The sequence below is a fragment of the Nycticebus coucang genome, chromosome 18, assembly GCF_027406575.1.
Source record: "Nycticebus coucang isolate mNycCou1 chromosome 18, mNycCou1.pri, whole genome shotgun sequence".
Lineage (NCBI taxonomy): Eukaryota > Metazoa > Chordata > Mammalia > Primates > Lorisidae > Nycticebus > Nycticebus coucang.
Window position 1 is genome coordinate 64,023,676 of NC_069797.1, and position 25,841 is coordinate 64,049,516.

At 40.8% G+C, this 25,841-nt stretch overlaps 1 protein-coding gene across 3 annotated transcripts in view; it reads right to left on the reverse strand.

Moving 5' to 3' along the window:
* Positions 1-1,154: 1,154 nt before the first annotated feature.
* CCDC47 (coiled-coil domain containing 47) overlaps positions 1,155-25,841 on the reverse strand; it is a 28,765-nt gene continuing 4,078 nt past the window's right edge. For all 3 annotated transcript variants that reach the window (XM_053567884.1, XM_053567887.1, XM_053567885.1), the window contains exons 2-13: positions 20,168-20,436; positions 18,986-19,093; positions 18,150-18,324; positions 16,863-16,984; positions 15,105-15,170; positions 11,201-11,302; positions 10,882-10,992; positions 8,569-8,654; positions 7,018-7,076; positions 6,634-6,743; positions 5,796-5,963; positions 1,155-2,841 (exon numbers count right to left, since the gene is read on the reverse strand). In XM_053567884.1, coding sequence (XP_053423859.1) covers positions 2,761-2,841; positions 5,796-5,963; positions 6,634-6,743; positions 7,018-7,076; positions 8,569-8,654; positions 10,882-10,992; positions 11,201-11,302; positions 15,105-15,170; positions 16,863-16,984; positions 18,150-18,324; positions 18,986-19,093; positions 20,168-20,436 — 1,457 coding nt within the window. In that variant the 3' untranslated portion in view covers positions 1,155-2,760. The remainder of the gene's footprint in view (positions 2,842-5,795; positions 5,964-6,633; positions 6,744-7,017; positions 7,077-8,568; positions 8,655-10,881; positions 10,993-11,200; positions 11,303-15,104; positions 15,171-16,862; positions 16,985-18,149; positions 18,325-18,985; positions 19,094-20,167; positions 20,437-25,841) is intronic.

A 25,841-nucleotide genomic window follows, 5' to 3' on the forward strand; every position in this document is an offset into this window, starting at 1 on the left:
GAGTCTCATCTTATCGCCCTCGGTAGAGTGCCGTGGCGTCACACAGCTCACAGCAACCTCCAAATCCTTGGGCTTAGGCGATTCTCTTGCCTCAGCCTCCCGAGTAGCTGGGACTACAGGCGCCCGCCACAACACCCGGCTATTAGAAAAATAATTATTATTCCCACTTTATAGAATTAAATGACTTACCCAAGGTTAAGGGAATAGTAGTTTCGCTGGCATTAAAAGCCAGGTCTTTGTCTTTCAGTTCAGTGCTTATTTCAGCATTGCTAAGTGACCAGATTGGAGGACTTAGTGGTTTTCCAGTGTGTGACAGTAAACAACATTCTCCTCTTTGACTTAACATTCATAGCAGAGTTAACAGAGTCTAAAGTCAAGAGGGAGATTCCAGGGAGTAGTCCATTGATAACATAAGGGGCTCTAAAAATATAAAACATGCTAAAAGTAACTAAACTGTTAACAAGGGGGTTATCCAAGATCAACTCTTTATTGTTATTATTTTTTTAGACAGAGCCTCAAGCTGTCACCTTAGGTAGAGTGCTGTGGCATCACAGCTCACAGCAACCTCCAACTCCTGGGCTCCAGTGACTCTCCTGCCTCTGCCTCCTGCGTAGCTGGGACTACGGGCGCCTGCCACAACGCCTGGCTATTTTTTTGGTTGCAGCCGTCGTTGTTGTTTGGCGGGCCCGGGTGGATTCGAATCCACCAGGTCAGGTGTATGTGGCTGGCGGCTTAGCCGCTAGAGCCACAGGCGCCGAGCCAACTCTTTTATTTTTTGAGAGTCTTGTTTTGTTGCCCTCAGTAGCGTGCCCTGGCATCCTATCTCACAGCAACCTCAAACTCTTGGGCTCAAGCAATTCTTTTGCCTCAGCCTCCCACGTAGCTGGGACTACAGGCACCTGCCTGGCTATATTTAGAGATGGGGTCTTGCTATTGCTCAGGCTGGTCTTGAACCCGTGAGCCCAGGCAATCCACCCACTTTGGCCTCTCAGAGTGCTGGGATTACAGGTGTTAGCCACTGCGCCCAGTCAAGACCAACTCTTTATTAGGCAAAGTATTTTAACACTGACTTTTATTGAACAGAAAGAACTTTCCTATGGGCTTATGCTCTTATAGGACAACTCCAAAAAGTCATGGTGGCACTCTGAGATTGACAATCAGTTTAATATATATCCACAGGTAGTTCATATGAATGCTTAAATTACAAAATTAGCTGCCATGGTCCGGATGTATGGGACTTTAAGAAAGCTTTTATTACTCAAAAGATAACTGAGCATATCAACTTTGACTTCTAGAATATATTTTAAAGGTCTATAAAACAAGGCTAATTCCAGAATTATATAGCATTAAAGTAACAAAATTTTGTTATTATTTTAATAACTTAATTTTATGAACTGTTAAAAAAATTACATTTTTATCATCTCTTAGTTTACACATTTCTGTATTAACCTAGAGAAAAACCCATGTGAAAAGTTTCCATGCAGTTAAAAGACAGCAGCACATGCTGTTTTCACAGCAACTTCTTGTTATTGCCTCAGAACAGACCTGCACATAAAGCAATCAACAAAAAATACCCACCCACCCCACTCCCACCAAAAAACCCAACCCTTTCCCATCCCCAGCAAAAATTACCTGGTACAAGCCGTGACCTAAAAAATGCTTTCTTAGTAGGAAGCATTTATAAAATGCAGAGATCTGTACAAGCTAAATGCTCGTGCAGACAGATGGGCCTCTCCCCCCAGAATATTCCCCTCACGAGGCAGAAAGATGCTCAATAGTTTAGGAGAGCTCATTCTTTAAAAGTATACTTATGCATATTCATGGCTATTTCTTCGAAAGAACACACCCAGCTTCAACTATGAAAGAGAGAAAAGCAGAGGGAGAAGCAAATAGCCATAGCACAGAGAATAAAGCTTCTCCATGAACATCCAATAGATTGCAGAGACCCAGAAGGAAAATGTATGACTTCACACAGATCAATGATCTAACTGTGAACTGATCCAAGTGAAGTGTTAACTTTTCATGCATGTGTTACTCAAGAAAAATAAACATACAACCATTTAAAATGAAAGCATTCACACTGTCCTTAGCTCATGGTATCTGGTAAGGAGAAAACGGTGCTCCTGTACTATCTATCCCTAGAATTATTCATGTATATGTCAGTATCTTAATGCTTACAGATTGCCTATACTACTGTCATCAGCACCTCCCACCATGAAACATACACTGCATTGAGTCCCTAAAATTTCATTACAGTGTTCTAAATTTTATGTTTTTACAAGTTTAATGTAGACACAGAAAAAAACACCAAGCAATGTTTATTGTGCAATTCCAATAGCTATTTGTGGAATCTTTTAGAGTAAGTCTTCATAGCCATTTCAACTGCCTAGTTTAAACAAAAAGGAACAATCTACCTGTAAGTTTCATGATATTTCTTCAAACATTGAAGTACTAAAAGCACTGCTGATTCATGTTATAATTTTAAAAATATGTTAAAACTGCACAGATTTCACTATCATTCCTTTTAAAAAATAATCAAAATAATTTGATTATCCAGAAGAAAATTACTGCAACAGAGATCTTTTCAATCTACCACCCCTGTAAAACTCCAAACCAAAAGCAGAGTAGAAGATGAAATTAAGGATTTCTCAGTTGGCTGGGAGTGTCTGAAATTTAAGGAGAGAAGTGGACTGGTGTTCTTTGCATCCTGTAACTTCAGAGCTGACAGCTGGCATCAAGACTCAAATCTCTGGGATGACTTTACATGGCTTTTACTTTGATTTGTTTCATTTTCATTTGCTTCTTCTCTAACTTCTTTTGCTCACGCCTCAAAGCAGCTTCCTAGAGAAAGAGGGCAAGTTGGCAGGAGAGAGAAAGAACCCAAACTAAGCTCAAGCACATGTTAAACAAATCAAAACTAGAATACTGCCTACAGTATTATTCAAAAACTTAGGATTAATCCAGGCACAGTGACTCACACTTGTAATCCTAGCACTTGGGAAGCTGAGGCGGGTGGATTGCCTAAGCCAGAGTGAGACCTCATCTTGATAAATAGCTGGGCATTTTGTGGCAGGCGCCTGTGGTCCCAGCCACTTGAGAAGCTGAGGCAAGAGAATGACTTAAGCCCAAGAGTTTGAGGTTGCTGTGAGCTATAACACCACAGCACTCTACCGAGGGTGACAAACTAAGACTGTCTCAAAAAAAAAACTTGCTTGCAGAATACTGTTTAGAAGATGATCCACACAACGAAATATATACATTAAACACACATAGAACCATAGTGTTAACACTGGTTATCTTTAGGAATGAGGGTTGTCTGTAGGATTGTGATATTATTTTCACATAGTAATTACATAATAATTAATTATGTAATTACTATGTGAAATTACTATGTGTAATTACATAGTAATTAAGGCTAATTTTAACTTTTGTGTATATGTTTCTTTATATTTTCCAAATTAAATATATCAGAAGACTAAACAAAAAGCTACACTAGCAGTGGCAGGGAGGTCCTGCTCATTTGTATGGAAGTGTCATTCGAGTCAGAAATTGACTGGAGTTTTGTCTTTCTTCCCTTCCTTATTTATTTTAGAGAAAGGGTCTCATTCTGTCACCTAGGCTGCAGCACAGTGGTGAAATTGTAGCTCACTGAAACTTTGAACTTCTGAGCTCAAGTGATCCTCCTGCTTCAGCCTCCCAGGTAGCTGGGATTACAGGTGTGCACCACTGCACTAGGCTTATAGTGGTGGTTCTAAAAAAGTAAATGCTTTATGTCCACAAGAAGATTAAAATCTGACTCAAGTTCCAGGGTCCCCTTTTTCTTTAACTCATTGTAATTTGAAACCTTAGAAATAATTTCCTTTTCATTGAAAAATAAAAGGCATTACCTATTAATGATTCCTTATAGATTACTCACATATATACATTAAAAAGCCATTTTTATTTATAAAGAAGACTACAGAAAGACAGAGATGTATTTTCAGGGCAAATAGCCTATCACTAAACCAAACCAAATGAAACAAAAACTGATGATAAAGGGTAAGCCTGCTTAGTGGTATCCTCTGTACTTCACTGAGCAGCATTAAGGATTCTACTGGCAACTACAGTGCCACATAGTAGCTCACATTTTCTTGGAAACATGCCCCCTTCACTTATGAAAGAATTTTCTTCAATCTTCTAATAGTATTTCAATTAAAATTTACATCTTCTAACACTTTATTCTTCTCTTTTTTTGCCAGTATTTACAAAGCTTAAAATTATTTTAGAGGAGCCAGGCACAGTGGCTCACGCCTGTAATCCTAGCACTCTGGAAGGCCGAGGTGGATGGATTGCCTGAGGTCACGCGTTCAAGACCAGCCTGAGCTAGAGTGAGACCCTGTCTCTAAAAATAACTGGGCGTTGTGGTGGACATTTGTAGTCCCAGCTACTCAGCAGGTTGAGGAAGAAGAATCTCTTAAGCCCAAGAGTTTGAGGTTGCTGTGAGCTATGATGCCACAGAACTCTACCAAGGGCTACAAAATGAACTATGTCTCAAAAAAAAAATTATTTTAGAACTGGCCTATGGCATCTTATTTCACAAAAATATTAGAACATGCTGATGTTTGAAAGATATACTACAGTCTAAAAACTTCTTGGGTTTGAGCCTCTAGTTATATAAAAAACAAGGATGGGTATGGTGGCATGTGCATGTAGTATTCCCTGCTACTTGGGAGGCCAAGACAGGAGGATGGCCTGAGCTAGGAGTTTGAGGCTGTAGTGGCCTATGATCATGCCATTGCAGTCTGGCTGAGATGACAAAAAAAAAAAAACTCTCAAAAAAACCCCAGGCCAGGCCCAGTGGTCTGTGCCTGTAATCCTAGCACTCTGGGAGGCTGATGTGAGTGAATTGCTTGAGCGCAGGAGTTCCACACCAGCCTGAACAAGAGTGAGACCCCCATCTCTAAAAAATAGCCGGGCATTGTGGCAGGCATCTGTAGTCCAAGCTACTTGGGAGGCTGAGGCAAGAGAATCACTTGAGCCTAAGAGTTTGAGGGTTGCTCTGAGCTATGATGCCACAACACTTTACTGAGGGTGACAAAGTGAGAAGGAAGAAAGGAAAAGGAGAGGAAAGGAAGAAAGAAAACCACCTAGGTAACAAAAATATTAAAAAAAAAAAAAATTAGAATTCCCTAATCAAATTTTAAATTACATATAACAATTTTGTTTAGGTTATGGGGCACATGTGTGGGATTCTATTAAAATTCCTAATTTCTAGTAAGGCATGGTGGCTCATGCCTGTAATCTTAGCACTTTGGGAGGCCCAGGAAGATTGCTTGAGCTCAAGAGTTGGAAACTAGCTTGACCAAAAATAGAAAAAGTAGCCAGGTGCCTGTAGTCCCAGCTACTTAGGAAGCTGAGGCAAGAAGATCACTTCATCCCAGGAGTTTGAGGTTGCTGTGAACTGCAACATCATGGCACTCTACCCTGGGCAGTCTCAAACAAAAAAGTCTCATTTCTTTCCACTGCAGTGTTATTTGTCTTGAAAGACAATAGTAGAACTTTCAAAATGAAATTGTGCTAAGAGAACAGGGTAAGTCAGATCATTTTCGAGATTCATAGACTCCAACTGTATAGATTGAAAGGAAAAATTATTCTTCATAGTACTGTCAACTGATAGAGTATCTCAAATGCTGAGAAAATGCTAAACTTTTAGCCTGTGTACCTTCCTACACAGAATTACTTTAATAATGAAAATGACACAAACAGGCTCTTATAAAGCTCAGTTTTACCCCAGAGATAAGGAAAGTTTGTCTTACTTCCAGCCTGCGTTGTTTCTCAGGATCTTCCTCATTCATGATTCGCTCCTTCTCTGCTCTTTTCTTCTCCTCCCGCCGAGACTGTGCAGCTTCCTGTCTTTGCACATGTGTCAGCTTCAAGAAGTTCTCTTCTACACGAGCACGGTTCTTATCTGCTTTTTGTTTGCCCTTTTCCAAGAAACAAAGTGTTCCATAAGAAATTTTTTTCTATACAACACAAGCGAAATCCCATTTGGCCTTCTTTTTTTTTTATTTTTCTTCTTTGAGGCAGAGCCTCAAGCTGTCACCCAAGGTAGAGTGCTGTAGTGTCACAGCTCACAGCAACCTCCAACTCCTGGGCTTAAGTGATTCTCTTGCCTCAGCCTCCCGAGTAGCTGGTACTACAGGTGCCCACCACAATACCCGGCTATTTTTTGGTTGTAGTTGTCACTGTTGTTTGGCAGGCCTGGGCTGGATTCGAATCCTCCAGCTCTGGGTATATGTGGCTGGCACCTTAGCCACTTGAGCTACAGGTGCCGAGCCATTGGCTTTCTTTTTATAAAAGTCTTCCTTTGGCCTCTTTGCCTACTTGCCCTGGCAATGAGGCCTGTTTGCTGTCTATGCGGTAGGTATCTTGCTCTGTAAGCCTAAACCTTGCTCTTATTATGTAAACCTACCTTTCTCTTCTGCAATACTCTTTGTTCTATGCTTACCTTAAAAAAAAAAAAAGTATTCCCATTTGACATTTTCCAGTCAATTAGCAAAGATTCAATTATTGAAATCATTGATAGCTTTCCCACCCTACCACCTGAAAAAACAATAAAAGGTGCCAATTTATAATAAAGGCTTTGGGTCTTACTTCTCTGTTGAGTCGGAACTTTTTGGCTTTATCAATAGAGTAAATCACCATGTTCATCAGGGGTAGCAAAGCCTCCATATCCTTTGGGTAAGTGTTACCTGAGCCAGGCACTGGAAAACAAAGCCATTTTTTACTATGAATTAATGGCAGCATTAATATTAATCTTCTGACCATTTTTATGTTAATAGGATATTTTCTCTGCCTCCTTTCTTAGGCAGTTGAAATGCAGCAGAAAATAGATATGAAAATATATGAAAGGCTCTCTTCTTGAAGAAACCCAGAAGTCCATGAGCAGACATAGGGTTAGTTTTAACACAGTTTGATGGCTCTCATTTAGATCATCTCACAGAAAACTAAGAACCCAGACAGATCCAGGACACTTACCATTAAATGTAAACAATAGTGTTCTCTTAGTGTCAGGTAGCTTCAAAGGCTGACCTTCCCTGTCATAAAACAAAAGGCTATTAAGAAGGAACACAAGAAAGATACTTTCCGTGCATGCGAGTCACCAGCTTCACTCAGATGAACAGATACCTGCAAATAATCAGCATGGTATTTGGCTTGGCAATCCCAAATCAAATATAATCTCAGAGCCTGAAGGAGGTTTACTGGTCATCTGCTCCACTTGTCTATCTGATGGATACATTCCCAAGTGATCTTTATCTCATACTTGAACACCCCAGTGATGTTCCCTCCAGGCAGCATATAAACCATGTCCACCTGGGGAGCCAGAAATGAGCCTATATTTAAATATGAGGCCCATATTTTAAATAACATTTTTGCTTATTTTGATGGATTTGTATATTTTATTTCTAACTAACTCCTATGCTATCTTCCTATAACAAAGCACCTTATTTTTGAGTTAGGCTCAGAAAAAATTTAGGGATAAACCCAGTGTCTTGGAAGGCACCTGTGGTCCCAGCAACTCTGGAGGCAGAGGTAAGAGGATCACTTGAGCCCGAGAGTTTGAGGTTGCTAATGAGCTATGATGCCCAGGCACTCTAGCCTGGGGCAACAGAGTGAGACTCTGCCTCAAAAAAATTAGGAATAGTATATATAATTTAGTTTTGTCATTGAAGATTCCTTTGTCATCTTTGATTATAAATCTTTTGCCCAACTGCCCCACTTTCCACAAAAAAAAGGCTTGATGAATGCCACAATGGAAACTTTGTCCCCAGTGTTGTCACTGAGTTGAGCAAGGCAAGGATGATGCTGCACTATCTAGAGGAGTAAATACTTGAGTAATCTTAACATATGACTAAAATCCACATTGGCTTTTAACTGTATTCCATGGCCTACGAGAGGGTAGCCTTTAGCTAAAAATTTAGGTCAGAACCCATTCCACACCTAAGAATCAAGTTAAATAAACATGCATTCCTGACACAAGCTGTGAATTCAAAGAACAAATCCAAGCCCCAAATATGTACACTTGAACAATATTACTACAAACCCAGAAACTCTATGGGAATTGAGAGTGTTCAGTAACATGCTAGGAAAAGACAAAATCACCCTACTATTCAAAGAGAGAAGCCAGAAAAAGTCATAAATTACAAAATACACAGATTTGCAATCAAACTCAAGTCAAACATCACAAATTAATATCATAAAAGAAAAAAAAAGAACCTAGACTACATAGGAAAAAGAAATTAGCTGTTGGATTTCTTAGCATCGGCCATTCTATACAATTCTCATCTACCTCATCGGGTGGTACAAACATGCAGGGACACATGCACACTGGGGCAGGGCAGCTCATATATCTGCCTCATAATGGGCATTCGACAACCTCTCATGATACATGCACTCAAAGAAAAAAAAGTTGGAGGCCTGTCACCAACTTCTCTCACTAATTTGATAAGGCAAATTATAAAAGCACCTTGCAGGTATTTCGACACAGAAAATGAAGGAGGAAAATTAGTGTTTTTATCTCATACGTACTCTTGCATAATTTTTGGACCAGAGAACTGGTCTGAAAAGTGAACGGATTCAATCTTGTCAGCATAGTGTGTAAGAAAGTGAACCATCTGAAAAAGAAAAATACAGCATTTTCAAAGTAGAGTTTGATGCATTTCCCTTTTTTCACAAAGATATTCACTCTTCAATCCTTACTTTTACAAAATGTCATTAAGACCAAAACTTTTTTTTTTTTTTTGTAGAGACAGAGTCTCACTGTACTGCCCTCGGGTAGAGTGCCGTGGTGTCACACGGCTCACAGCAACCTCTAACTCTTGGGCTTACACGATTCTCTTGCCTCAGCCTCCCGAGCAGCTGGGACTACAGGCTCCTGCCACAACGCCCGGCTATTTTTTTGTTGCAGTTTGGCCGGGGCTGGGTTTGAACCCGCCACCCTCGGCATATGGGGCTGGCGCCCAACTCACTGAGCCACAGGCACGGCCAGCACCAGAATCTTTTTTTTTTGGCCGGGGCTGGGTTTGAACCCGCCACCCTTGGCATATGGGGCTGGCGCCTTACCGACTGAGCCACAGGCACCGCCCAAGACCAAAACTTTTTAATAATTAAATAAGGGAGCCAGACACAGTGGCCCACACCTGTAATCCCAACACTCTGGAAGGCTGAGGTGGATGGATTACCTGAGCTCATGGGTTCGAGACCAGCCTGAGCAAGAGCAAGACCTTGTCTCTAAAAATAGGTGGGCAGGGTAGAGTCCCAGCTCCTCGGAGGCCAAGGCAAGAGAATCTCTTGAGCCCAAGAGTTTGAGGTTGCTGTGAGCTATAACACCACGGCATTCTACTGTGGGTGACAAAATGAGACACTCTCCAAAAAAAAACATTAAATAAGAAATCTCTCTAAAATGAAACAAGTACCCTTTTTTAGTCATACCAATGATCAGATTTTTTTTTTTTTTTTTTTTTTGAGACAGAGTCTCACTCAGTCTTACTGGAATTGAGTCCTGTGGAGTTATTGTTCACAGCAACCTCAAACTCTTGGGCTTAAGTGATTCTCTTGTCTTAGCTTCCCAAGTAGCTGGGACTACAGGCGCCTGCCACAACGCCCAGCTATTTTTTTGGTTGTAGTTGCATTGTTGTTTTAGCAGGCCCGGGGCAGGTTTGAACCCACCAGCCCCAGTGTATGTGGCTGGCGTCCTAACCACTGAGCTATGGTGCCAAGCCTCAATGATCAAATTTCTTACTGAGCAGTTGAAAATATCTTTTTTTTTTTTGGTTGCAGTTTGGCCGGGGCTGGGTTTGAACCCGCCACCTTGGCATATGGGGCCGGCGCCCTACTCACTGAGCCACAGGCGCCGCCCAGAAAATATCTTTATGTTCTAAACAAGAATGAAAGCATAAAGATAAAACTAAAATAAGGGGATTCTTTATAAACATATCACCTTGAACTTTCTTTAGAACTATCTTTGAGTTATCTACATTTTTATCATATGAAGATTTGTTATCATTATACAACCAACAGAAGAAATGGCTCCTGGCTGGGCATGGTAGCATGTGCCTGTAGTCCTAGCTACTGGGGAGGCTAAGGTGGGACAATCGCTTGAGCCCCGGAGAACAAGGCTGCAGTGAGCTATGATCACACCTGTGAATAGCCACTGTACTCCAGTCTGGGCACATAACAAGACCCTATCTCTTTTAAAAAAGAGAGGGGGGTTCTCTCTATACATCTCTCTTCTCCCACACTAACTTAAGCCTGCCTCCCCCCAAAAGGACTAAATGACTTGGTAAAAGGAGGAAAACTGTATTCCTTTCTCAAAAACCTGAAAGTCATTAGGAAACCAAGGAACAATCTGCTCTTGATTTAGAGAGACCTTGACTAATCAAATTGTCTTTTTGACAAGTTAATCTGTTGCTTAAGGTAATTTAATAATTGTGTGGGAGAGGAATCTATAATTGGTGCATTGCCATGAAATGAAGAACCTATACAGTGAGACTTTTAGCAAGAACATCCTATAAATGAAAGATCTAGCAAATGTATGTCTTCTTTGTTTTGTTTTTTTGTTTTTTTTTGTAGAGACAGAGTCTCACTGTACCGCCCTCGGGTAGAGTGCCATGGCGTCACACGGCTCACAGCAACCTCTAGCTCTTGGGCTTCAGTGATTCTCTTGCCTCAGCCTCCCAAGCAGCTGGGACTACAGGTGCCCGCCACAACGCCCGGCTATTTTTTTGTTGCAGTTTAGCCAGGGCTGGGTTTGAACCCGCCACCCTCGGCATATGGGGCCAGTGCCCTACTCACTGAGCCACAGGCGCTGCCCAACAAATGTATGTCTTCTATTGTACTTACCTTTGTATCCATCATTCCCTCTGTGACTTCTCCCATCTCTGACAGGATGGCCAAGGAGTCTGGCAATCCATACTTTGCTCCAGACTTAGGTTTATCACTACAAAATTCACTCTAGAGGAAGAAATAATTCAAAGTAAGACATAATATTTTATTCTGCATAAAGAATTCTTCCCCCCTCAAAAGGATACACAGTCACCTATTTCAAAGTGGTGTTTCAAACACTTAAGTGATATAATTAATTGCCTATGCTATGAAGTTCACATCTATGTAATGAAGAGGCAGTTTCCCCATATATTTGAGTTAGAACAACCTCACATACCAGATCCTGCATTTCTTTCTGCAGTCGCACCAAGGCCTTCCGTGTGCCAACAGCAAACACATAGGTATCCATGTCTTCATCATTCATGGTTACTTTTATTTGCTTTAAAAACCAACAATAACAAAACTCATTTGTTAGGTTCTGTGGTAGGCAGATTTCTAAATGACCCCTATGATTCTCACCTCCTGGAATATAGATATCCTCCCGTTGAGTAGGATTTGTGAATATAATGGAATATCACATAATTATGCTCCTATATGGCAGCGGCCCCTAATCAACTGATTTTGAGTCAAGTAAAACTGATTGAATTGATTGAATTAATTTTGGATGTACACAACCTAATCAAGTGAGTCCTTAAAAAAGACTGGTTCCTAGTTGAAGAAGAAAGTCAAAGTGTGAAAGGGTTTATGGGGGGGAGGGTAAGAGGGGCAGTAAGGACTCAAAGATGGCTTTTAGGAGCTGAAAGTAGTTCTCAGTTAACAGCTAGCAAGAAAATAGGGACATACAGCCATAAGGAATAAACTGAATTCTGCCAACAATCTGAATGACGCTGAGAAGAAAATCCCAAGTTGCAGAGAAGTCCAGCCAGCCTTGTTGACACTTGGATTTTAGCTTAGTGAGACTCTGAACAGAGGATCTGGCTAACCCATGCTGGACTTCTGACCTATAAATTGAGGTAATAAATGAGTATCCTTTTAAGCTGCAAAATTTGGGTAATGAGTTACGTAGCAATAGAATACTAATACAGGTTTATATGGGAGTACTCAAGTCCAAAAATCAGAAATGAGGCCATGCACGGTGGCTCACATCTGCAATCCTAGCATTCCGGGAGACCGAGGCGGGTAGATTGCTTGACTACCCTAAGCAAGAGTGAGACCCCATCTGACTAAAAATAGAAAAACTAGCCAGGTGTTGTGGCGGGTGCCTATAGTCCCAGGTCCCAGCTACTTGGGAGGCTGAGGCAGGAGGATCACTTAACCCCAAGTTTGAGGTTGCTATGAGCTATGATGATACCACAGGTACCCTACCCAGGGCAACAGGGGGAGAAACTGTCAAAAAAAAAAAAAAATCAGAAATGAGCAAAAACCAAATCAGTGTATAATAATAAAAAATATATTTAGTTTTGCCCTAGGTTTCTGTCATAGAGCTCCTCAAACCTTTAAAATTTCCAGAATAATAGTATTTTTTGTTACTTATAACAAGCCTCCTAAATAAGATTGACAGCTTCCAAGTTGGTGAACACATCATTTTGCTGGGAGGGTGGCAAGCTCAGAGATGGCATGAAAGCTCTATGCAACCCCCTGTCGCCACACCTTGCCCTACACCTCTCTTTCATTTGCGTATTCATGAATTTTATCCTTTATAATAAACCAGTAAATGTAAGGAAAGTGTTTTCCTGAGTTCTGTTAGCCATTCTAAGAAATTACTGGATGGAAAGGGAGGTTGTGAGATCTCTTGATTTATAGTCAGTTGCCAAGGAGTACAGGTGGCGGTAGGAGTAACCTGGGACTGAAAACTGCATCTGAATTAAGGGCAGTCTTCTGGGACTGAGCCCTGTGGGATATGAAGCTGACTTTGCTTAGATGGTGTCAGAATTGAACTGAATTGTCAAGTATCCAGTTGGCATCCAGAGAATCCTGGTGTTGGAGAACACCCTGGAAAGGTAGACAGTTAGCACTGTGATTGGGCCAGAAAGAAAATTATAAGCCTAAAGAGTTTGATATAAAACACAGCCCCCATTTGTCATATTAATTATGCCACGTGTCTGTTGAGGTTATTTTTCTTAATGTAAGAGAGAGAGCTAGGACAGGATACAGATTTGAAAGGACAGCTGGTCCAGAGGAAAAAAGATTAAGCCTACTCCAGAGAAGAATGGAAAATGAGTAAAACGTTAAGGCATAATTTCTACAAAAAGATGGCTCAGATACAGCAAACTTTCCTTCTTTCTAGCTAATAAGATGATGTTTGATGGAAGAAAGGATGACAGGAATATTAACTGATAGGGTTCTAAATTTTCATGGACTAAGTCATGGCCTTATTAGAAAAATTAAAATAAAGATATAGGGCCAGGTGTAGTGACTCATGCCTGTGATCCCAGCACTCTGGGAGGCCGAGGTGGGTTGACTGCTTGAGCTCAGGAGTTCAAGACCAACCTGAGCAAGAGCAAGGCTGTCTCTGCTAACAATAGAAAAACTAGCCAGGCATAGTGGTACATGGCTATATCCCAGCCACTTGGGAAGATGAAGCAAGAAAACTACTCAAGCCCAAGAGTTTGAGGTTCCTGTGAGCTATGAGCCATGGCACTCTACCCAGGGTGAGACACTTTGTCTCAAAAAAAAAAAAAAAAAAAGATATGGATTTATAACTAATAATTAAGCCCCCTTTTTTTTTTTCTTTTTTTTTTTGAGACAGAGTCTCACTATGTAGCCCTCAGTACAGTGCCGTGGCATCACAGCTCACAGCAACCTCAAATTCTTGGGCTCAAGCAATTCTCTTGCCTCAGCCTCCCAAGTGGCTGGGACTATAGGCACCTGCCACAATGCCCAGCTATTTTTTTGTTGCAGTTGTCATTGTTGTTTTAGCTGGCCCTGGCTGGGTTCAAAACTGCCAGCCTGGGTGTATGTGGCTGTCACCATAACCACTGTGGTACAGGCACCAAGCCATTAACACAATACTTACTAAGTACTACTTTGTACTTTCACATATATATTTCTTGTTCTATTAGTTTACATAAAAGAAACTTTCATGATGTATGTGTGTGTGTGTATATATATATATATATATATTTTTTTTTTTTTTTTTATTTGAGACAGAGTCTCATTTTGTTCCCTCAGCTCGAGTCCCCATGGCCTCACTGTAGCTGATAGCACCTGGGTTCAAGCCATCCTCCTGCCTCAGCCTCCCAAGTAGCCAGGACTATAGGCATATACCACAATACCCAGCTAATTTTTTTTCTATTTTTAGTAGAGATGGGGTCTCACTTTTGCTTAGGCTGGTCTTGAACTCCTAAATTCAAACAGTCCTCCTGCCTCAGCTGAAAAAACAATTTGAAATTTGCCTAGAGTGTTAAGATCATAAGTGTGAGTCACCTTGTCCAGCCTAGAAACTTTCTTCCATACTTAATGCTTTTTGTAGCAGTGGGAACCAACACAGTTATTTACTGAAAGAATGAAGGGCACTTTTTACAAAAAGCATAACATACAGGTTAACATGTTAATTAATTAATTTATTTTTTTGAGACAGAGTCTCAAGCTGATGTCCTGGGTAGAGTGCCATGATGTCATAGCTCACAGTAACCTCCAACTCGGGCTCAAATGATCTTCTTGCCTCAGTTTTTCTATTTTTAGTGGAGATGGGGTCTTGCTTTTTGCTCAGGCTAGACTCAAACCTGTGAGCTCAAGCTATCCACCCTCCCTGGCCTCTCAGAGTGGTAGGATTACAGGCATGAGCCACCATGCCTGGCAACATGTTAGCTTAATAAAGGAGAAAATATATGGTCCCCAGATTGTGATTTGAGCTCACTTAGCCAAAAATGTATTATTTGAAGCAAAAAAAAAAAAAAAAAATATTTGAAAAGAAATGCAGCTTTTTGCTGAAATAAAATCAAGTTGACTATGAAGGCAAACTATAGATGACAATTGCCTTTCCCACTTTTTCACCAAGGCTATTTCAGCTGGTTTATGTGGAATTAGGGTATTATCCCCTTCCCTCAAGAAAAGCACGTGATGGCCCCCCTGACAACTGCACAGGAAGATGATGATTTGCCCAAATAGAAAAGAGTCGATTTTTTGACAAGGGACAGAAGTTGCCCAAAACTATAAATACGATCTAAGCAGATATGGAATAAGTTCTGAGAAGTAAATAATTCAGTCTGTACACAGACAACCAGTGGTAGAATACATACCACTTGATCACTCACTGGCCTCATCATCCGGGCCAGGACATTCAGTAAGTCTTGTCTCTTGAGGAACTGAAAAAATGAGAGAAACAGGTTAATGCAACTGTAGCTTCTACTTAGTGTAAGGGCCCATGGAATCAAATACTTCAACAAATGTACCCTACTACAACCCCTTTGCCAATTAGTAGAAATATTAGGTTACTAAGTATGAAATGTCTGCTTTCCCTAGGTACTTAGTTTGATAGTGAAGATCTCTGACATTCTACTTTGACATTTTCCCCTTTTAATAGTGAAGGTACATCCTCATCTTTTCAAATGTACATTTTGGCCTGTGATTATCTTTCAAATTTTTTTCAGAGCAATTTTTGTAAAACCATGGTTAAGTCAAAAATTTGTGTTATTTTTGAATTTGAGTTCTGTCATGGAACAAATGGAGTGTAGACAGCTTGAAATAGCAGCCAAGTGTTTGGGAAGGATGTGGCTAATGAACGCTTCTGTACATTGATGGTTTGAGAAGTTGCATTCTGGTGATTTTAATCTTTTTTTTTTTTTATTGGGACAGACTCTAACTTTGTCACCCTCTATAGAGTACTGAAGCATCACAGCTCACAGCAACCTCAAACTTTTCGGCTCAAGCCATTCTCTTGTCTCAGTTTCCCTAGTAGCTGGGACTACAGACGCCCCTGACAACGTCCAGCTATTTTTGTTGTTGTTGTTGTTGTTGTTGTTTGTTTAGCAGGCCCAGAACCCACCAGCTCTAGTGCATGTAGTTGGTACCTTTAACCAGTGAACCACGGGTGCCCAGCTTGGTGATTTTAATCTTGAAAATGAGCCATGCGAGAGATCTGAGACCAAGGTGGATAATGGTTGAGTTAAAAACTGTAGTGGAAGTGAATCCATCTTAACCTGTGTGTGAGCTAGCAGCAAGACTTGATGTTTGAAACAAATTGGCAAGGTAAAGCTGCTGAATGGATGGATTCCACCTGAATACCATTTCTACACTTTATCATTACATGTGATGAAATATGGATTCTTTTTGAAGATTGCAAGCATTAGACAGAAAGGTTGGAAAAAGACAGTGCTAAAACACAGTCCAAAGCAATTATTCATCAAAAAAAGTTAATGGTCCAGCACTGTTATTATCCACTACAGCTTCATGAAACCTGGTCAGTTGATTAAAGAAGATGTCACTGTGATCAACTGAATGAAGTGAGGATGCTTGTGATTAAGCAAACAAGATTAGTCAATAGAGGAAGGCCAATCCTCTTGCAAGACAATGCTGTTGTACAAACAATGCTGCTAATACTATAGAAGCTAGACTTGGAAACTCTATCATCGTCATATTCACAGACGGAATATGACCTTGCACCAATTGAATACTACTTCATCCATGCTTTGGACCACTTTTTGCAAGAAAAAATATATTTAATTCTTAATAAGCTGTAGAAAATGCCTTTCACAATTTCATTATCACTTGCTCTCCAAGCTTCTTTGCTGCTGGCATATACAAGCTACCGTTAAGATGACAAAACTCTGTTGATAGTTTAGGCACATACTTTGATTAAGTATACAGCTTCTTGTTGGGAATATAATAAATTAAACTTTTGATGTGAAATCAGACATTTCAGACTTAATGACCTGATAATTTGTAGCCTTCAAGTCAAACATGAACAGATGCATCAATGAATTTGGAGGATTATGACTCATGGCAGAAAAAAAAAAATTAAGGGAAGATATAGACTGTACCAGAAGTTCCCCACTTACTCTCAGCTGAATAAGCATGCCCTCACAGCAAACTCGACCAGAACACCAGAGGTTATAGATGTGCTCATTCTCCTGGTTCAACTTTCCTGTGCTTGTGGCTTCTTTGTTAGTTCCATCATCTCCTAGGGGTAAAACCTCTTAAAGTGATTGACTGAAAATGTTGGGGTCTAACAATCTCCTCCACCCTGGTCCCCAAACATCAGAGCTTTCAGGTAGCAATACTTTGCTATCTTATAGAACTCCCCTTTGAGACAGGAGTTAAAATAGACTGGCACAGTTCCTTTTACTTTTAAAACTTTGTAAGTTCCATATAAAAAAATTAGAGACCCTAGCACATACTTGTTAGTTTAATGATGGCCAGCTTGGAGCATAAATCTCTCAAGTAGACAGAAATGGAACAAAATCAGTTTAAATATCTCTGCCAAAAGATTTTCTTTTTTCTTTTTTTTTGAGACAGTTTCACTTTGTCATCCTTGGTAGAGAGTGCCGTGGCAGCATAGCTCATAGCAACCTCTAACTCTTGGGTTCAAGTGATTCTCTTGCCTCACCCTCCCAAGTAGCTGGGACTACAGGCTCTCGCCACAACGCCCAGCTATTTTTTTTGTTGTCATTTTTGTTGTTTAGCAAGCCTGGGCCAGGTTCAAACCCACCAGTGTCGGTGTATATGGCTGGCACCCTAAAGACAAGTTTTAATATTTCTATCCTTTTAATTTCCTTCTTAGGAAAATAGAATCTAAACCCAGATGACAATGTTGTTACAAAGAGTAAATAAACAGTGTGCAAGTACCTAGCATAATAAAGTGCTAACTGCCAGACAGAGGTGAGTAAGAGGAGAGTACACCTCATTCCCTACAAAATATAACTGTAAGGGTTTCTCTAAGTACATGAGTGTGTATTCATCAGTGGATCCAAACAAAGTGCCCAGAACTTGAAAGAATTTTAAGGGACTTCCACTTTTATGAATTGAAAGCAATTATCAAGCTACCTAAATGTCCAAATTATTTGGTTTCAGCCAGAATTTTACCAACTTGTTTTGGTAACATTGATTATATCTTTCTAATCAGATGCTGTTTGGCAATTATACTGTTGATTAATGAAAGATAAGAAATTACATAAATGCAATTTATTCACTATATAAACTTACAAAACGAGGATCCTTGTGAGAAAAAAAAATAAATCCTCTTTGGCACTCCCTAACAACAGTTACATGCTTACATTGTGAGGAATAAACCATCTTTACCAGATTATTTTTAAGCAGGAAGCTGGACCTATATTGGCCTAACTTACCCACTAAGGTAAAGTTGCTCTCCAAAAGCTCTCTATGTGTGTTAAACCAGGCCTGAGCAAGGCGACTATTTTTATTCTTCCCAATGATGTAATTCATGATATAGGCAAGTAGACCAGTCACCATCAAAATTTCTAGATAATAACTTTCCCAGCTGTTCTGGAGGTGTGCAGGAACCTAAAGAAGCAAAATCATTCCATTTAATGTTTGCTGAGGGTGCAGGAGGGAGTTTAACTCATGGGTGAACAATGAGAAAACCCATTAAGATAACTGTGACTGAACCTGGTTGTAATTTGAAACATATGCCCATTTTTGTTTTCTAGGTCAGTTTTTTGTAAAATATTCTTTAAGGAAATATAAGGCCAATCCAATGGGATGAAAAGCTAGAAAACCCTTTGTATTAAACTTGTCCCTGAGTTCCACCTCAAAATAAACCTAATGTACTGTATATTCTCTATTCACATATAAGTAAAACTGGGAGGGCTAGAATAAAAAATAGGAGTTGGTTCTCTAGGAGTGGATTTTTATTTTTTTTTTTTGAGACAGAGTCTCCCTAGGTCACCCTTGGTAGAGTGCCATGGCATCACAGCTCACAGCAACCTCTAACTCTTGGGTTTAAGTGATTCTCTTACTTCAGCCTCCCGAGCAGCTGGGACTACAGGTGCCTACCACAATGCCCAGCTATCTAGGAGTGGATTTTTATCAGAAAAATTGAAGTCAAGTTCTTTCCCAGCTCCCACTATTACATCAACACCAGCTACATTCACTAATTATATTCTGGGGTTAATGACCAGATATTTTGTTGGTTTGTATAGAATTCAGAATTCTGTATACCTACATCAACAATTGTTATTGGGTCTTTATTTTTGCTAGAAGTAGTATCTGGTTTGTCTTCATAACCTTCAAATTCTTCATCATCATATGGCTCACTCTCGGTATCTCCCTCCTACAAAAATGAGGCACCATCTGTTTTCCTCTACAAATGTCACTAACAGTTAAGTCTTATTTTGTAGGCAACATTTGTAGAGGAAAAACAGACCATATAAGCAACAAGCACAGAACACAGAGATATTACATGTTTTCAACAAAATGACCAAAAGGTATAAATGTTCAGTTTATGATGAATAAGTTCTAGAAACATACACAATGAATAGCATGATGACTATAGTTATTAATGTGCCGTATGCTTGAAACTGCTAGCAAAGCAGATCTTTTTTTTTTTTTTTGAGACAGAGCCTCAAGCTGTCGCCCTGGGTAGAGTGCTGTGGCTTCACAGCTCATAGCAACCTCCAACTCTTGGGCTCAAGTGATTCTCCTGCCTCCACCTCCCAAGAAGCTGGGACTACAGGTACCCGCCACAACGGCCCGGCTATTTTTTTTTTTTTTTTTTTTTTTGGTTGCAGCCGTCATTGTTGTTTGGCAGGCCCGGGCTGGATTCAAACCCACCAGCTCAGGTGTATGTGGCTGGCACCTTAGCCGCTTGAGCCACAGGCGCCGAGCCAGCAAAGCAGATCTTAAGTATTCTCACACACAGGCATACACACAAAGGTATCTATGTGAGGTGATGGATATGTATGTTTATCAGCTTAATTGTGTAAGAATTTACACACACACACACAAAAGCATATCAAAACATCATGTTGTACATTTTAAATATACACAATTTTAATTTGCCAATTATACCACAGAAAAGCAAACACCAAAATGATGACTCCCCATGCTTTTGAATCCAAAGTTATAAAAAATACAACTCTCATCCAAACACAGTATCTATTTTCCAGCCCCTCCCCCAGCCAGGGATTCAACAGAAGACAAAAATACAATCCATTCTATCAATGTAAAGAGTGGAAACAAACCACAAAACATTTAGAATAGCTATATCTACTGAACGAAAATGAAGATTCCAGACAGTACAGGTCTCCCAAGATCTGGGTCTGAATTTTAATGTTTGGGAAAAGCCCTAGTTACAAATTTTCCTATTCTTTTGATTTCCCAAGAAATCAATAGAAAAGAACCTCACCTGGGTATCTGCATCTTCAAAATCTCCTTCTTGGTTTTCATCCTGTCCTTCCAACTCCACAGTGGTCTCATCTTCATCATCTTCAGTGGTTATCACCCGTTGAGGAGATTCAGTAACAGAATCTTCCATGACGTCCTCAAATTCAGCAAAGTCATTATCATCATACTCTACTATATCTTCCTCATCCTCAAAATCATCGAACTTGGCTTCAGAGACACTCCCAAATACCAAAAGAACAACACAAAAAACGTGAAAAGCTTTCATTGCACCTTTAAAAAAAAAAAACAAATGGACTGTTATTCTATATATACTGATCAGATTTTGTAAATATTAATAAATCTTTCCTGCTTGTCTCCTACAGTATTATTTGATTCAGGTAGCATTAAATAAAGGAAAATGAAGTAAGGTGAAGTAGCTTGGATTCAAGTCTAGATGTTGGCACTAGATATCTGTAAAATCTTAGACATCAAGTCATTTGATTTCTTTAGGTTGGATTCTCTAAAATTCTCTTCTATTTACACTGAGCATTTTTTGAGGGCCTATAAAAAGCTTCTTATAGGAGCTAAAAAGGGTGTACAATGAAGGAATAAGATGTAACTGTTTATCTGTAAGCTGTAACAAGAACAATCCAGGAACAAAAAAGCTATTCCTCTTTACATACTTTGTGTATGCATGTGTGAACATCATTAATCTTAAGATCACTTAAAAGACACTTCAGTGCTAGATAGCCTCTGATCTAACGGCTTTACAAAAACCAACTAATTTAATCCTATAACAGCCATCTAAGGAAAGTATAATAACATCCCCATTTCACATTTAAGAAAAATGAGGTACATAGGCTGGGTGAAGTGGCTCACACCTGTAATCCTAGCACTTTGGAAGGCCAAGGCAGGTGGATTGCTTTAGCTCAGGAATTCAGATCAGCCTGAGCAAGAGTGAGTCCCTGTCTCTAAAAGTAGCCAGGCACTGTGTCTCAAAAAAATAAAATAAATAAATAAAAATAAAGTTAAGAAAACAAAGCATGGAAATGCTAATGAACACAACTACCAAGTAACACAAAGGTATGATTTTATCCTCGAGTTTTGCCTCCAAAATTCACACTATGAACCAACCACTTCTTCAGCTATTTCTCAAATGTAAGTTGGTGGCTGTTATTTTATTTTTTGAGACAGAGTCTCATTTTGTCACCCTTGGTAGAGTGCTGTGGCATCATAGCTCACAGCAACCTCAAACTTTTGGGCTCAAGCGATTCTCTTGCCTTAGCCTCCCGAGTAGCTGGGACTATAGGTGCTCACCACAACGCCCACCTATTTTTCTTTCTTTCTTTCTTTTTTTTTTCTGTGGAGAAAGGGTCTCATGGTGCCCTCAGTAGAGTGCTGTGTTCGCAGCAACCTCAAACTCCCGGGCTTAAGCGATTCTCTTGCCTCAGCCTCCCAAGTAGCTGGGACTACAGGTGCTCACCACAACGCCTGGCTATTTCTTTTTTTTTTTTTTTTTTTTGTAGAGACAGAGTCTCACTGTACCGCCCTCGGTAGAGTGCCGTGGCGTCACACGGCTCACAGCAACCTCTAACTCTTGGGCTTACGCAATTCTCTTGCCTCAGCCTCCCGAGCAGCTGGACTACAGGCGCCCGCCACAACGCCCGGCTATTTTTTTTGTTGTTGTTGTTGCAGTTTGGCCGGGGCTGGGTTTGAACCCGCCACCCTCGGCATATGGGGCCGGCGCCCTACTCACTGAGCCACAGGCGCCGCCCCCGCCTGGCTATTTCTTGATTATAGTTGTCATTGTTGTTTGGCAGGCCCAGGCTGGGTTCAAACCCGCCAGCTCCGGAGTATGTGGCTGGCACCCCAGGTGCTGAGCCGCCCCGGGGTCTTGCTCTGGCTCAGGCTATTCTCAAACCTATAAGCCCAGGCAATCCATCCGCCTTGGCTTCCCAGAGTGCTGGTATTACAGGGTGATCCACCATGCCTGGCCTGGTGGCTGTGATTTTAAATTACTTACTTAAAAGCAATATATTTTAGGGCAGAGCCTGTGGCTCAGTGAGTAGGGTACTGGCCCCATAGACGGAGGGTGGCGGGTTTGAACATGGCCCTGGCTGAACTGCAACAAAAAATAGCCGGGCATTGTGGTGGGTGCCTGTAATCTCAGCTACTCGGGAGGCTGAGGCACAAGAATCACCTAACCCAAGAGCTAGACGACTCTACCAAGAGTGACAAAGTGAGACGCCACAGCACTCTACCAAGGGTGACAAAGTGAGACTTTGTCTCTAAAAAAAAAAAAAATGCAATACATTTCTAACAATTTTTCTCAGTATGTATAATAGAATTCAATATAACAACATTTTGCAACTTTTTGAAAAGGATATTAAGTATTCTAACATCTGAACAAGCTGTTCATTGAACTGACAAATGAAACGTATCAGTGACCAAAATAAGTACCAACTTACAGTAGAGTCTCCATAGTTGACCACCTCCCTACACAGGCCACCTCAAGTTGATCTAATTTTCATAGACTAGACATGCACCACATGTATGTATCAGTAAGTAGGCCTAGTTCTTTTTTTTTTTTTCTTTCTTTTTTTTGAGACAGTCTCACTTTCTTGCCCCTGGTAGAGTGCGGTGGTGTCACAGCTCACAGCAACCTCAAACTCTTGGGCTCAAGCAATTCTCTTGACTTAGCCTCCCAAGTAGCAGAGACTACAGGCACTCACCATAACATCCTGCTATTTTTTTAGAGATTGGGTCTTACTCTTGCTCTAGGCTGGTCTTGAGCTCATGATGAGTTCAAGCAATCCACCCGCCTTGGCCTCCCAGAGTGCTGGGATTATAGGCATGAGCCACTTTGCCCAGCTAGGCCTGGTTCTGTATGTTGACCACCTCCATATGTTGACTAGTTACAGTTCCTTCGGGTGGCAGGTATTAGAGACAATATTCATTTAACCTTCTGAGCTTTCTAGGCAGACTTGGTGATCTTGCCAGCTCCAGTAGCCTTCTTGTCCACTGCTTTGATGACACCAGCAGCAACTGTCTGTCTCATGTCTCAAACAGCGAAATAACCCAGAGGAGGATAATCTGAGAAGTTCTCAACACACATGGGTTTGCCAGGAACCATATCGACAATTGTGGGATTCCAGATTTCAGGAATTTAGGGCCATCTTCCAGCTTCTTACCAGAGTGGTGGTCAATCTTTTCCTTCAGCTCAGCAAACTTGCAGGCACTAATTTGGCCTGGATGGTTCAGGATAATCACCTGAGTAGCGAAGCCAGCTGCTTCCATTGGTGGGTCATTTTTGCTATCACCAGCAATGTTGCCACAATGAACATCTTTGACAGACACTTTCTTGACATTGAAGCTCACGCTGTCCCCTAGAAGAGCTTTGCTCAAAGCTTCATGGTGCATCTCAACAAACTTTACATCAGTTGTAACATGAACTGGAGCAAAGGTGACCACCAGGCCAGGTTTGAGAACACCAGTCTCTACTCAGCCCACAGGGACAGTACCAATATCACCAATTTTGTAGACATCCTGCAGAGGCAGACAAGTTGGTGGCAGAATGCAATACAGAGCTTCAAGCAGCATGGTTCCACTGGTATTGCCATCTTTCCGGGTGACTTTCCATCCCTTGAACCAAGGCATGTCAGCACTTGGCTCCAACATGTTGTCACCATTCCAATCAGAAATTGGCACGAATGCTACTGTGTCAGAGTTGTAATCAATTTTCTTAATGTAAGTGCTGACTTCTTTAACAATTTCCTCATATCTCTTGTGGCTGTAGGGCGCCTCAATGGAATCCATTTTGTTAACACCAACAATTAGTTGTTTCACACCCAGTGTGGAAGCCAGAGGGGCATGTTCACAGGTCTGCCAATTCTTTGAGATAACAGCTTCAAATTCACCAACAATCAGGACAGCACAGTCAGCCTGAGATGTGCCTATAATCAGGTTTTTGATAAAAGTCTCTGTGTCCTGGGGCATGAATGATAGTCAGGTAGTATTTCCATAGGGAGATATCAATGGTGAAACCACACTCACTCTTAGCCTTGAGTTTGTCCAAGACCCAGGCATACTTGAAGGAGCCCTTTCCCATCTCAGCGGCCTCCTTCTCAAATTTTTCAATGGTTCTCTTGTCAATGCCACCACATTTGTAGATCAGATGGCCAGTAGTGAGTGGTGGACTTCCTCGAATCTATGTGTCCAATGACAGAGATGTTGATACGAGTCTTTTCCTTTCCCATTTTGGATTGTATGCGCGGTTTCCACAACACCTGTGTTCTGGTGTTGTGAACACCACCATTACCAACACCTGAAACACAGTATTATCCTAAACAGCCTCTTCTGTCTCAACTCTCTCCCTACTACTTAATTCTCCTTGCCAAAAACCATCATTATCATTCTAAAACACAATTTTTGTTATACAAAGATTCAATAATCACCAAAGGCTAACCAATTATTGTAAAATACTATAAAAACTCCTTTGAGTGGCACCTGTGTGGCTCAGTGGGTAGGGCGCTGGCCCCATATACCAAGAGTGGCAGGTTCGAACTTGGCCCCGGCCAGCTAAAAAATAGCAATGACGGGCGGCGCCTGTGGCTCAAGGAGTAGGGCACCGGTCCCATATGCCAGAGGTGGTGGGTTCAAACCCAGCCCGGGCCAAAACCACAAAAATAAATAAATAAAGTTTAAAAAAAAAAAATAGCAATGACACTGCAACAACAATAAATAAATAAAGTACTAGATTCTATTTAAAAAAATATATAAAAAACTCCTTTGGCTTTCCATAATTGATCCCATTATATGGCAGCACCTATAGCTCAGCGCCTAGGGTGCTGGCCACATCACTGGGGCTGGCGGGTTCGAACCCAAACTAGGCCTGCCAAACAATGACAACTACAACAATAACAACAACAACAAAATAGCCGGGCGTTGTGATGGTTGCCTGTAGTCCCAGCTATTTGGGAGGCTGAGGCAAGAGAATTGCTTAAGAATATGAGGTTGCTGCAAGCTGTGACGCTATGGCACTCTACTGAGGGCAACATAGTAAGATCTGTCTCAAAAAAACAAACAAAAAAATTGATCCCATTATATATAATTAGATGTACCTTCACTAGACATATCACCACGGAAGAGGCCAAGGTAAGTAAAGCATTATTCTTGAATAATCATATATTTGCACAGGAATTCAGCTTCAAGGATATGTGTTAAAGCAGCAATCCCCCACCTTTTTGGCACCTGGGACAGGTTTCATGGAAGACAATTTTTCCACCATTTGGAGCAGTGGAGGGCTCAGGGGAATTAGATTTTATAAGGATTGTGTAACCTAGATCTCACCAATTTGCGCTTCTATGAGGATCTATTGCCACTGCTGATATGACAGGAGATGGAGTTCAGGCAGTTATCATTGGGGAGCTGCTGTACATACAGATGAAACTTCACTCACCTGGTGCTCACCTCCTGCTGTGTGGCCTGGTTCCTAACAGGCCACTGACTGGTACTACACAGTGTTAAAGCATTAATTTTGATAGCAAAAATTTTGAAACTGGTTAAACAAAAAGAAAGTCACTTTATGTCCATCAAAAATTGTTATAAATACCAGCTTGATGAAAATATTTCAAATTGTATATAAAACCAGCACATTGTACCCCACGATTGCATTAATGCACACAGCTATGATTTAA